The following is a 13,673-nucleotide window of genomic DNA, read 5'->3' on the forward strand; positions in this document are numbered from 1 at the left end:
TTAAGATGTTCGTGATTAACACAGTTAACGTTAAAAGGCTGCTGATGTGTGGATGCAATTCATAATGTTTTCTACAAAGTTAAAATAAAGGTTCCTACTTCTCCTTGGGACAAGCACTTTTGAATTTTGGAAAACACTTTTCCATTTACATCGGGATTTTGCAAACATTGCGTAAAAAGCGCAGCTCAATGGCAATGCAAGGATTTGATCTTATATTTAAATTAAATTAAATTAAACATAGAATATTCATCTGTGACGGCAGATTTGATTTTGTGGCGCCCCGCCACAGGATTTGTCAATGTATGGGAAAACGTCTGTGAAAGGTTTTCTATTCATTGCATGTTGGAGTCTGGGAATAACACCTATTTATGTCCTTAACATGACCATCTATCATCAAAATGAATTTGAGGATGGTATAGCTTGCTTCACAAAAGCATGCCTCTAGTGGCAAATTGTTGCAGTTTCTTTAAAATATGGTTACTGTCCGTCAGTGACAGACAAATTCTCCATCAGACATTGTCCCCTTCAAATAACCTTTCAAATAACCACAAAGACAAACACAAACATGGTCTAATTAACTCACTGTGAGTCTGATGCTTTGGCTGGCCTACTCGAACAACTAGATTTTTGTGGTTTAAAATAGTTCAGTGTGTAACTCCTTTACTCCAGACAGAGTAATACTTTATTTGGTTTCATTTGTTTGCAACATTTTAATGCTCTTAAATGAAACAAATGACAAAGTTACATAAATATGAAGGTGCATAGTGGTGCTGAAAGAAGAGTGTGGACCATCTAGCACAGGCTAGGCTACATGTCTACGCATACGCATACCACAGGGGAGGGGGAACTGGGAACTGAGGTCATGCACTGAAATGTCAACCCAAAGACACACTTCCAGTCGTTCGATGGGGCAAGAAGCACGACTTCAACTCTCAAATATGGTACTGTCGATATCAGTGAAACTCTGAAACAGAAACTAAACAATCAGGGAACTGCCAAATAACCTCAGGATGATGGACGAAGGCATATTACGCTTTAATGTCGAAGACAATGGTCTAGATGAAGTCGTCGGAGACAGTGACGACATTACCACCTGTATGGGTTGTGTGAGTAAGACATCTACCTCTATTACCAATACGAAAAATGGCGACTTAACAAGTCAACTAAATATAGATTCAAACATTGCATTTTACTTTGTCGGCCGCTCTATAACTAGACGAAATGTCTTGTTCTTTAATGAAGAAACTTCAAAAGTTAGATGAACTCACTCTGATAATAGCGGGTCATCATCCTGTTTCTCATTAGCCTGGTATTCGTTTTTCACCACATTTTCATTTCAATACAAGATTAGCCTACTGCTGAAAAGTTGGTAATTTTCCATGACGAATATTTTTCAGTTGTTGCTTATTTCAAATGGCTAAAATGCCGCTAATCTTACAGTTGTAGGTAACTGGATGTGGACGTGCAGTGGACCCATGTTGATGATCAGCGTTCTGTCGGGGCATGTATTGCAATGACAATCCACGCATTTTTCCTCTTGCTATGCACAGTAGGAATCTGCAAAGGTTCGTTGCATCAATTTATAGCCTAGGACTAATCACTGTTATACGCATTATGTTTCAACAATGATCGATGGACATGGCAAATTGCAATTCTATGTTCAGTTAGAAATGGGGCAAATGTTTAAATGTAGATGTGCATGTGGAATTATTTTATACATGATAGGCCTGAATTGTTTTGAAATATTTAAATGTAGAATGACAAGTCACTCATTAAATGAATCTGTGTTATTCAGCCCAGCGTCCTTGCGAAGCAAATCCCAGCCTTGGCAAGTTTGTTGAAGTGGGCGCAAATTTCAGCATTTTCTGCGTCATTCAAGGTGGTTGCAAAAGTATCTTTGTTCACCGCGATACCAATCACGAACAACGTCACCAACGAGTAAATGCCACAACAGTAATGCACGAGGTTCAGGGAATAATGGGGAATAGCACATATACTTGCAAATGTGCGGAGAAGTCTCTGGTCTGTGGCGTTGATATAGTTGTTGGATGTAAGTATTAGGCTACACTATGTTTTAATATTACATGTCTTTATTTATCTTATAGTAATTCATGGTAGGCTACACATCTAACTTCTAAATAATAAAGTACACTCTTAAAACGAATGTGTGTGTTGTCCCTATCTGGTCATAGAGATGTGTTAAATAAAACAACACACTCTTAAAATGAATAACAAAAGCGCTGTGTTAGAAACAACACAAACTGTGTTGTTCATATCTGGACATACATATGTGTTTAAAAACAAAACAAGTTGTGTTATTTTCAACATATTTGTTTTAAGAGTGTATATCAAATGAAAATGGCTGTGTTTCACCATAGTTGTAGATACAGTAAACTGAATAGTGAAACGCATTATGTGTTAGCCTATGTGGTTGTGACGGTTGAAACCAAAGTGTTGCTTGCAGGCCTTTAATCTTTATATGTATTTGTACATCAAAATGCTACCTAATCTTGACATGCAAAGTGATCTCAGTAGCATATAACCTATCAGTCTGTCTATATGTATCATTATGCCATGCAGAGGGTGCTGCTCAGGTTAAGGAGTACACCATCTTGTCTTTCAGACCTACCTGAGGTCCCTCAAAATCTGACCTGTGAGCAGAACGGAGAATTTGGAAATGTCACTTGCACTTGGAAACCAGGAAAGGACACCGGCCTGCAGACAACATCAGAGTTTAGGTCAGTAGAAGCAGAAACAAAATGCACTTACAAGAAATGTCAAAGATCTGGTAACAACATAACGGATGTTTTAAGTTTGTTCACTGATGTTGAATTTTCTGAGACCCACCTGTATATATTTTAGCAGCTACACGACCATAGAGCTGTGCAAATAACATAAGTAACTGCATGAGGTGTCAGCGTGCTTTCCATCTTTGCAACTAAAAATGTCATGGAGTGAGATTCTGCAAGTTCATGCTGGTGGATTCTACTGCATTATTCTCTTTCAGTGTCAGGACTGCATCTGACAACAGCCCTGACGTCATCTCTGAGGAGCACTCAGCCACGTTCCATCCCGGTTCTGAGACTCAGTTCTTTGTCAGCGTGAGGGCTTCCAACAGACTGGGACACAGTGCTGCTGGTGAAATTAATTTCACTCTCAGTCACATAGGTAAAATGTTAATCGTTCTCTCCAGCTGTGTGTTTCCATTGCAATGTGGTTAACTACTTCACTGCTAACACAAAGACAAGGCAAAGACTTTGTCTGACATATATCTGCCCTGTCAACTATGCTGAGAAACTCAGGATGGAAGACTACATTAATTTGTCCATTTTGTAGTGGTGCAGGATCAGCCTAGCTTGTTTCTGACATGCAGTGTTCGTGAAACTGCCCACACACTAGTTCTAGCTCTAATGGCCCAGTAAGAGGATGAAAGCTTGTTTCTGACATGCAGTGTTCGTGAAACTGCCCACACACTAGTTCTAGCTCTAATGGCCCAGTAAGAGGATGACCCCTTCATTGGCTGCCTCTGGCAACTCACATCACCTCCTCTCCCTCTGTCTACAGTGAGACCCACACCTCCAGTTCTGGCTCAGATAGAATGTTCCTCCCGCCTTTGCCACCTCCACATCACCAACGTGGGCTCCTGTCACATGCTTGAGGTTCAACACAGAAGGAATCATGGGCACTGGTCTACACAGCTATTCAATGTAGGTAGACAACTTGCACTGCATCAACTGTTGTAGTGTACAAGTGTGTGTGTGTGTGTGTGTACACCTACGTGTGCATATGATGTGGTTGATAGATAGGAGAAGCTTGGGTTGATCAAGACCAGTGGTGGAGGAAGTACTGAAACTCAGTACTTAAGTAAAAGTACAAATACACAGAGAAATATTTACTTTAGTAAAAGTAAAAGTACCACAATGACAACCCTACTTAAGTAAAAAGTAAAAAAGTACCTGCTTTTAAATGTACTTTAAGTATTAAAAGTAAAGTATTTGCATAATGATTTATTCTCTTAATATCTATATTCTAAAAGGAAAAAATCAGTATGGGCTGTGGCATTTTAATTAAGCTAGTTTTAGGTTATACTCGACTAGATAGTTTTAAGTTAATGCAATTGTGCTTACCATCTGTGGCCCATTACATTCTGACCTACAATTCTAGAGACTGTAATTCTGGTCTACTAGGGTGATCTGCTGAGTAATATCATTCAGCAAAACACGAGAGCCTGAAGTTTAACGGGGTAGACAAGGGAAGCGTCGGGTGGATCGTAATGCCAATTGTACTGATTGAACAGAAAAGTTGCTGAGAAAGGTGTCTTTATGATTAAGTTCAGTTTCACTTGCGCAGACGCATAGACATTGAATGAGCGCTGACGTTACGCCACAATTGTTGGCTATGCATCTTTATTTAATCACACACAATTAAGGAATATTTCCTAATCTGGAAAATGTTCCAGGCCACCGGTTCATTAATAGTCTACCATTCATTTGTGCCGCAAATGATCAGACGTGTGACAGAAGCATGGGCATAGCCTGTAACTTCGCTGATCCGCGGATAGCAATCTCATCGGAGAGGAGGCCCTAACGCTGCAGATAACAGACAGAGAAAGGCACAGAACACAGTTGCATGTACAGTGTAGCCATGGGTCTGGTGAATATAGCCTACCGAATGCAGATGGCTACAAGCTCACGCTTTGCCTGGTCTAGACTAGAAGCTTATGTTTCTAAGAATGCACGAAGGCCCAGAATCTTTGGTAGCAACCCCCGGTAAAACAAACGCGTTTGTCAGAGAAAAAAAAAACTGATCATAAAATGTATCGTGAAAAAGGAACGATGGTGTTGTAGAAATGTAGCGGAGTAAAAGTACAGATAATTGCTGTAAAATGTAACGAAGTAAAAGTCAAAAGTATGCACTATAAATTTTACTTAAGTAAAGTACAAATACGTGGAAAATTTACTTAAGTACAGTAACGAAGTATTTGTACTTCGTTACATTCCACCACTGATCAAGACACCAGCTGACGAATACGGGCGCATACAGCCAAGATGAGCTGTAGTGCTGGGCGGTATAACCAAAAATGTATATCACGGTATTTTTCAAAATTCTTACGGTTTCACGGTATATGACGGTATTTTTTTTTTTACTTTTAATGTGCAAATTTCACAAACATCTTATATAACCAATAAAACGTATAAAACCAATACAAAAAGTAGTGCAACTTGCAATAATTATACTTTTTTGAAAATGATACAATTTAAAATAAAACCTCTCTGCTAATATGCTTACTCTGTCGACGAATAGGCCTATTAGAAACATGCCTTATTGTTATTGTGTGGTTTGCATGACGTTAGTGGTAGGCTAACGTTAACTTCATGTAGATGTAGATGTCTTGTTAGCCTGCCATGAGTTTCGGTTCGGTTCGCTAGGCAAAACATTAACAAAAAAGTTTGTTTTGATGCACTGGTGACAGTCAGGATCATTTCTAACTAGCCAGCTAGAATTGCTCAGTTCATGTCTATAACATGCTTTACTTGCTACCTGGATAATTTCAACGAATATTGATATAATGATAAGATCATTAAACTTCACTGTGTTCGGTGGGTTGCTAACTAACGACATCACCTACTAGCCAGCTAGTTACAGCTATTGAACAATCTCAATAGAATTTTCGTGACGGTAAATTCAATGCAGTATCCCTTAACGTTTTTTTCCTTAACTAAAGAAACAATTTAAGGTATTCTGTGCAACACCCTTAAATAAACCCCTTACCTAAGGATAAATTAAACCTTAAGGGTCATACTTCAGGGGAAAAACTTAAGGTGTTTTGTGTTTACCCTCACTATGCCTCCCTTGCAGTCGCACCATGCGTGCGTGTGAAAAAAGTCCTGTCCTGTCACGCTGCGCAGCGTTCCAAACGTTGTGTAATGAAATACACCGGTATGGCGGTATATTAAAAATTCATATCATAACGAAAATATACACCGGTTTACGGTGTGAACCGGTATACCGCCCACCACTAATGAGCTGATTAGCTTGCTTACGCAGAGTGGCGAGCAGCATCAACATGAAGTTGACTCAGGGTGCGCAGGCGGGCCCACAAAACCCTCACAGAAATTACTCAAACTGTACACCACAAGACCTCCTTGGTGAATCAGACTGAGAGGGAGAAATGTCACAGAATGGGGATTTTGTTAAATGACCTTTTTTCAAACAAGCTTTGGGTGACATCACTGCACATCCGGAGGCTCTTTCCTGTTTGTGTGTGTTCATATGCTTTTTCATCAATGAAAATATTAGAGTGAGCAGCTGTGGTCTGATGATCGGTGTAAATCTCTCTCCAGCGCACAGAGTCAAACCACAACTGGAACATCTCTATCTCGTTGGAGCCCTTCGTGTTTTACCATTTCCGTGTCAAATTGAAGTTAAGACCACACATGGGTTTGTGGAGCCAGTGGAGCAGTTTCAACCAGCGGACTGAGGAAGAAGGTGATTCTTCTCATGACAATGTTTTAACAGTTCCTGTACAACTAAACAGAAGAGTCAATGCTTTATTAGCACTTGCATTTCACAGAGACAGATGCATATATGTACAGAATGTGCTTGATTTAATCTCTGATAATTACCCCAAAACTATAATCACCCATTGTAGATGATTTTGCAATTACCTGACTACTGCACGGTGCAATAGCACGTAGCAAAGAGTAATAGGCCATCTATTGTTATGTAATTAAATCTGAACTTGGTGATGTGGTAAGAAATATAAAAATAGTCATGGCTGGTCAGGAATTTAAACCTGCATTGTGTAGTTACAGATATGCTTTGCATTTGTATGATTTGTTTTTGCATTTTGCCTAATGCAAAGAAATAAGTTATATTTGTCAGGTTTAGCAATAGCCTGATATAAATATCTACATGATTTACACACACATCTGATTGCATGGAAAAACATTTTTGGAAAATTACTCTTTGCTGACACATGTCCTGAGAAAAAAATCTGTGAACACAGAGTTGATGCTAATCAGTGTGAAGACCTAGAACAGTCATAGCACACTATGCACAGTTTTTACAATATATGATGTTTAACATAAATATACCCTTCAAGAAATCTTACCCAGGCTTAGTGAAGACATGGATTTCTTAACAGCATGTATGTCTTTTTTTCAGCACCAATTAAAAAGCTGGATATTTGGTACATTAAAGAATCACCCTGGATAATCTTACTTTGGAAGGTATAAGTCATTACCAAGAACATTTAGAAAAAATATGTATTTAAAAGAAACCATCATTTTAGGAAGATATGTAAATATACTGCAGTCTTCGAAAAAAGACCTGTGCCACAATATCCACCATTACTTGGGCAGAACAGCAAAACTGCCCAGGTAGCTGTTCAACAACAGTCAAATTATAGATGCTTTCTCTTTGTGACTTACACATCTACTATTTATATATGTGTGGGTGTGAAGATTTTCCAAGAAATCCAGTGTGCTGGGGTCAAGGTAAGGTGCAGGGAGTTGATTAGTTTCACAAAAATAAATACATACATACATAAATAAATAAATATTTGCATGTAAAAAAAGAGCTCTCAGAGCTTTTACGCATTTATTTGGGTATCTGGGATAGCTGCCAATGCAAAAACAACAAAATCACAAAACCCAGTTGTTCGTTTATGAGCTGCCTAGGGTTGGAAACATGATTCAGTGACACAAGAATAAGTCGTTTAGAACTCTTCCCTTCATGATGTCAAGAAAGGAAGGTTGTTGAATAAAAGCACCTAAATTTTAGACTACTTAATCTAGACCAAATCTCCACTCATAACTGAAGAATGAAAGTGTGAGAGGTTGTTTTTTTTTTCTCATAAGCTGAAAATGGGTTGGTGTTTTTTTTGTTGTTTTTTTTAGCAAAGTCATTGTGCTATATGTTGGCTCTGGACAGGGCTCTTCAGACAGAGTTGAAAATGGTGTTGTGGTGCTTCTTCCTTTTGGTACAGTGAAGGACACACACACAGAGAAAGACAGACAGACAGATGAAGCATGGTGGCCCAAATGTGCTGGGGCTGGCAGTGCAGGCACAGACATCCCCCAAAGCCACTTGCTACCTGCGGCTCTTGAAGTGTGAATTGAAGTGTGAACCCAGAATGTGATCTGACGTGTTAGTTTGAAACCAGATGTCCGACATCTCAGAAGTTTCAGTTTACAATAAATATCAAATTTACAAGTCACAGAGAGGAAACGTCTATAACTTGATCCTTGTTGTTCTGCCCACAATGATGGAGAGTAACATGGCACTCAGGTTCTATGGTAGATTTAATTACGCCGCTTAACCTACAGGTGTTATTTTTGTTGAAGTATTGAGCTCACGATTCACTTGAAGTTATTATTTCAATGATTACAATTTGCATACATTATTAGATGTTACATGGTATCTTGTTCTCAGGTGTGTATGAAATACTGTGAGTAGTCTATTTGTCTTGATCCCAGGAACTGAATCAGACAGAAGCCAGGGGAAGAATCCTTGGATACACAGTATTAGTTAAGAACACTACGACAAAGAAGACCACATTCTGGAACGTAACAAACACATTCACAAATGTTACTGATCAGCTGTGCTCTCATTGTGTCATCACTGTCTCAGCCTTCAACTCCAGAGGCTATTCTCCACCTGCTAATATAGCCATACTAGGTGAAAAAGGTAGGCTTTCAGCAAACCCTTATATTCATTCTTTAAGTGTACTTTTTGTGTCATGGAGTGTACTGTTCAGTGGTTTGGATGTGGCCCTTTCCCATGTATAGTGGCCGTTATGTGGTCCTATGGTGGCCTTGTTTAAAATCTATTAGCAATAAATCCATTAAATAAATAAATCCAATAAATCTATTAGCAATATTCAGTGAATGAGTGTTTTCCTTGGCTCCTTTTCTCAGCACAACTTCCTCAGAAAGTGTCCCATGTATCTCAGAGTGATGGCAGCATTGCCATCTCCTGGCAGAAGCCTGCCACTGCAGCAGTGGGGGCAGTGACTAGCTACCTTGTGGAGTGGTGCCCTGCTGGCAGATTGTTTAAGGAACTCAAGTGGCAAAGACTGAACAGAGAGCAACTGAGTATCATCATCACAGGTCAGTGTGCAAACTCACTAATTTGATGTCAGAATAAGGATTTGCCTTTTTCCTTACATTTACAGTATATTAATGAGCAGCCTCTTACAACTCACTTGTTGAGGATTGGAACAATATTACCTCTGTAATGTTTGTAAATTACGTACATTTCCAACTTATGACAGTTTAACAGTTGTCTAAACTGAATAATAAAAGCAAATAGAAGTAAGTTTAACCTTTTCTATTCAGTTTCTCCAGTTGCCTCACCCCTATCTGTTACTGTTCTCTTGTATAAAGGTCTTCAGCCACATGAGTGTTATAAAGTCAGAGTTTACGCTCTATTCAAAGACGGAAGAGGAAAGGCAGAATTTGACATTTCTCCTCAGCCTAAGGGTAAGTCTAAATGGAAAACATATCTGCAGAAATCTTTCAAGCTAGATTCATCCTTTAATTGGGCATTAAATCCTTTAATTTAAATGGGCGGTGGTAGTGTAGTGGTTAAGGAGCTGGGCTAGCGTGCAGTAGCCTGAAAGTTGTCGGTTCAATTCCCGGCTTCCACCGTTGTCCCCTTGAGCAACCCCAAGTTGCTCTGGGGACAATGTGATCCCTTGTAATATAGCTGACATATGTAAGTCACTTTGGTCAAGAAGTGTCTGCTAAATGTAATGTAATTGTGGTGTGTTACCAAAGAACCATATGAATTTATATACAACTGCTCTATATTGAAAATACCAATTTTGCAGTTCCGGAGAAAGGTCCTGATCTTAATCGTATTCAGTCACTGGTCACAGTTGACAACACCATGCTGGTGACATGGATGCCAATCCCAAGACAACAGTTGAGGGGTTGCCTCACTAAGTACACCATCTACGTTCAAGGACCAAGGACCAAAGTCCCATATGGTAAACACTAAACACTTTCAACAGCAATGATCAAAGCAAAGATGCCCTAATTCCTCACTGGTAAAACACTGCGATCCTGACTAATTTTACATTGAAATGAAGTGTACTTCAGTAAACTGCTTGAGTACAAAATGTAGAATATAGGGAGTCTTGTAGTATTTTATAGGCTCCGCTGAAACTATGCCCTTATCTCTTCTAGATGTGTCGACAGAGCTCATGTCTAGAAACTTCAGCGTCTCTGGTCTCACAGATGGTCAGCAGTACAGAGTATTTATGACTGCTTGGACCGAAGCTGGAGAGAGTCCACCTGGAGACCCCCACTCCTTCACCGTTAAACACCAACGTAAGTTGCCTAATGGAAAGTTAATTGTTTTTGTGCATTGTGGTTATGCAGTGACAGAAGCACTGCTACTTGGGCGGAGTGATTTGCACAAAGCACCTGAAAAGCCCTGTTGTTACTTCTGCAAATCCATGTGCAAAATTTTAAGCAGCAGTGCTTCGCCTGAATGAGAATATAGTTCCAAGTAAGCATATGCTTAGAAAATCGCTGAGTCTCTTACATTGCTATTTGTACACATTGTAATAATTATACTAGTCACATGTAAATAGGTAAGTGTTGGAGTTACATTGTCCCTTTTGGGAGCTATAAGCTGAACTAGTTAGTTCCAACCACCTCAGTGAGCTATGCTAAGGTAGACTAACAGTGCGTCAGACTTTCTGCGACAGAGTTTCTGCACTCACAGAGATGAGGGTATATCGTTGGCACGGATATCATCTTCTCTAACTCACGGTACTATCTATGCCTAAATCACCTGAGCTAATGCTCCACTCTGCAAACTTAACTTACCGTATGTATCCGAGCTGTGAATGTAAGCTGTGAATGTAACTGGAATAAGTAAAAGTACATAATGAACTTAATTCCCAGAGATCTTCAACCTTCTATCATTGTCTTGTCCTTAATTGAACCACTCTATTCGTGATTTCAGAGAAAACTTCACCTCTGGTCTTTGGGATCCTGGTAGCCAGCTGCAGTGTTGTGCCTTTTCTTGTGGTTCTCATGTGCCTGTGTCATATCTTCTCACTTCACCAAAGGTAAAGAGGACAAGATAATAACATTAATTCATCAAAGAGCACTTTCTTATACAAGCCTAAATATTGAGCATTTAGCTTATAGTCAACAAAACTTCAAAAATGTTCTTGAGAAAAGTCAGAAAACAGAGAAGAGAACATACGGATATCAGGTCCTTAGTGTTAATTTGGCTGTATTTCTACTCTCCAACTCTGTGACTGGGTTATGACACTGATATCCGATTTGTTGTGGCCTCTCTCACTCTAGATTTCTAAGATGCTGTCACCTCCTTCCGGACATGGTTCCAGATCCAGCCAACAGTAAATGGGCCAAAGAGTGTTCAGGTGAAAAGGTAGGCATACCATTTATCTCATGTGTCAGTTACATTTTGTTCTTTATACCATCATACCATTATCTTACATCAACCCCCTCCACCACCACCACCATTTCTCCACAGGGTGAGATGACTTTGAAACTGTACCTGAGTGACTCTAGTGTGAGCGAGGATGAACCGGACACAGTGGAGGTGCAGGAGATGCCCAGCGAGAGCTCGATTCCCGGTGCACTGATGGGCCTTGACAGCACCAGCAGCGGTCTGCAGCAGGGACAGGATGTGTGCCTCTCCTTCAGCCTCAAGTCCCCTAGTGCCTACCTGAAGAGCTTCTCGCACGAGTCCTATCAGACCCAAGAGTCTCAGAACACAGAGGTGACTGTGGACTACATCTCCTCACAAGGGATGATGAGTGGCGAGAGAGATGGTGAGCAGCAGCAAGAGGAAGAGGACGTGTGTACGGATGGACCAAGGTTCCTTCCCTGTCCGCTCTTTGACCCTAAGGTTTCCATAGGGGGCAAGCTTACTTTGGACTCTGTGAAAATTGACTGTAGCAATTTCTTGGATGAACCATGTTTTATGCATTGCTGAAAACATGACATCTAGGAATTACTCAAATAGCCTTAACAAACTTTATGCCAGTGTCAAGCAAGAAAGCTACAATACCGATGGACAATTGAAATTGTTGCCAATTTCCCTTGGACAAGCCAATGACTTGAAGCTTTCTACATGCAGGATTCAAACATTTTCACAACCAATTATGTTACATTGGTTGCATTGTGTGGACAAAGCATGTCTGAAGGCCTGTATACATCAATCTCTGTAACGTTCATTATTTTAGCTTCTGTCGATACCATGATAATGTTTCTCATATCTACAGTAGTTTACCTGGTCATGTAAATTTTGATAACTATGTTGATGCCTATATGAAAACAGAAAATCGCAGAATCTAAAACGAATCAGCCACTGTCTGCAAAGATATGTTGTGCAAAATCTATCTTCTACTTAGTAAAAGAAAACGTGTGAATAATTTGATAGTGAGTAAACAGGCAATGTCCCATTATTTTGGGGGGCTAATTGTAATTATTTTGTGTCTTAACATTGTTACATTGTCCCAGCAACTCAGGATTAAGTGCCTTGCTCAAGGGCACAATGGTGGAAGCCAGGAATTCAACCCACAACTTTTCTGGCACAAGGCACTTGTTACACGGGTCCAGAAAAAAACCCTGCTCCAACAGCAGTTCTCCCCATATGTGCTAGAATCATTCGTGGCCAATTATCCATCCACTTCGAGTACACCATGTGAATCTGCCACAAGTATAGGCTAACTAAAATAGATGTTAGAAAAATATCAATGGAGTAAAAAGAATAATCTCTTCAAAAAAAAGATGAAACACGAAGGTTAGGAAAGAAGAGAGGCCATGAGAATATACAACCTAAACTAAGTATTTAATGGGCTATAAAAGTTCTGTATTTAAGCAGAGTGAAAACATTTGGGGGACGTTTCGCTGGAGAGAACAGCCCTAATTTACAATTCATGAAATATCAGCTTCATTTCAGAAAGCCTCTCCATATAAACAAGTTACACTTAGCCGACGGGATGCGGAGGCTCCGAGTTAGGTCTGTCTGGCCAGTTAGGAAGGCGCATACAGCTCGTGTGTGGTGAACGCTAGATACTAGGCTACAGCAAGACAGGCTTTTCACGGGTCCAATTTGCTTTAACTACTGGACGGAAAAGACACAATTACCTGCTCAACTGTAGTTCTCGCCTTATTAAAATAGGGTCACTGGTGGACAATGATCCATACATGTCTGAAATATAACACTAACGACTGAAAGCGCGGCGCTCCCCAGCGACGGAGACGCGAATGAGCACTTCTCCTTGGCGCACGGCTTATGTATAGGCCTGATACGTAATAGGAGACGCACGTCAATCGAATGCTGCGTCTAAATTGACAAGACATTATGCAGTAGCAACTGTTGTCAAGCAAACCTCCATGAAGTACACTGATATCAGCTTATCAAATATCAATTCACACTGCGCGCAAAACCGGGAACTGTTTTTTTCAAACGGAGGAGGAAAAAAGTCAAGGGGGTAGAAAAGCTGGGCGACCAAATGTGTGAAGGAAGGTAGGGAGCAGGCACGCACAGTCAGACGGCCTAAAAAAAATCAGTTGCACTGGCTGAAGGTGAGAAAAGCTTCCGGCACCTGGTATTCCGAGTGCTGAGTCTAAGTTGACAACATATTATGCAGTAGCAACTGCTGATGAGCAAAACTC

The 13,673-nt window shown here is 40.2% G+C and overlaps 1 protein-coding gene and 1 long non-coding RNA gene across 6 annotated transcripts; one reads left to right on the top strand and one right to left on the bottom strand.

Moving 5' to 3' along the window:
- Positions 1-264: 264 nt before the first annotated feature.
- Positions 265-13,087, top strand: il12rb2 (interleukin 12 receptor, beta 2a). 5 transcript variants are annotated; one of them, XM_048252297.1, is made up of 15 exons: positions 265-1,565; positions 1,796-2,050; positions 2,624-2,738; positions 3,008-3,168; positions 3,565-3,707; positions 6,345-6,489; positions 7,168-7,232; positions 8,481-8,691; positions 8,922-9,113; positions 9,390-9,485; positions 9,836-9,994; positions 10,194-10,337; positions 10,981-11,086; positions 11,331-11,415; positions 11,521-13,087. In XM_048252297.1, the coding sequence occupies exons 1-15, from the start codon at positions 1,514-1,516 to the stop codon at positions 11,983-11,985; spliced, it is 2,394 nt and encodes a 797-aa protein (XP_048108254.1). In that variant the 5' UTR covers positions 265-1,513; the 3' UTR covers positions 11,986-13,087. The 5 variants fall into 5 exon arrangements, with proteins under 5 accessions (XP_048108254.1, XP_048108253.1, XP_048108252.1 ...); XM_048252296.1 differs by having other exon boundaries at positions 265-1,110; positions 1,441-1,565; positions 11,331-13,087; XM_048252295.1 differs by having other exon boundaries at positions 265-1,106; positions 1,441-1,565; positions 11,331-13,087.
- LOC125300398 lies at positions 5,990-11,633 on the bottom strand. Its single transcript, XR_007194547.1, has 3 exons — positions 11,545-11,633; positions 10,993-11,075; positions 5,990-6,530 (listed from the first exon to the last, which is right to left on the bottom strand). It is a non-coding gene; the product is annotated as an uncharacterized LOC125300398 (long non-coding RNA).
- Positions 13,088-13,673: the final 586 nt, after the last annotated feature.

This window comes from Alosa alosa, chromosome 9, assembly GCF_017589495.1.
Source record: "Alosa alosa isolate M-15738 ecotype Scorff River chromosome 9, AALO_Geno_1.1, whole genome shotgun sequence".
Taxonomy (NCBI): domain Eukaryota; kingdom Metazoa; phylum Chordata; class Actinopteri; order Clupeiformes; family Clupeidae; genus Alosa; species Alosa alosa.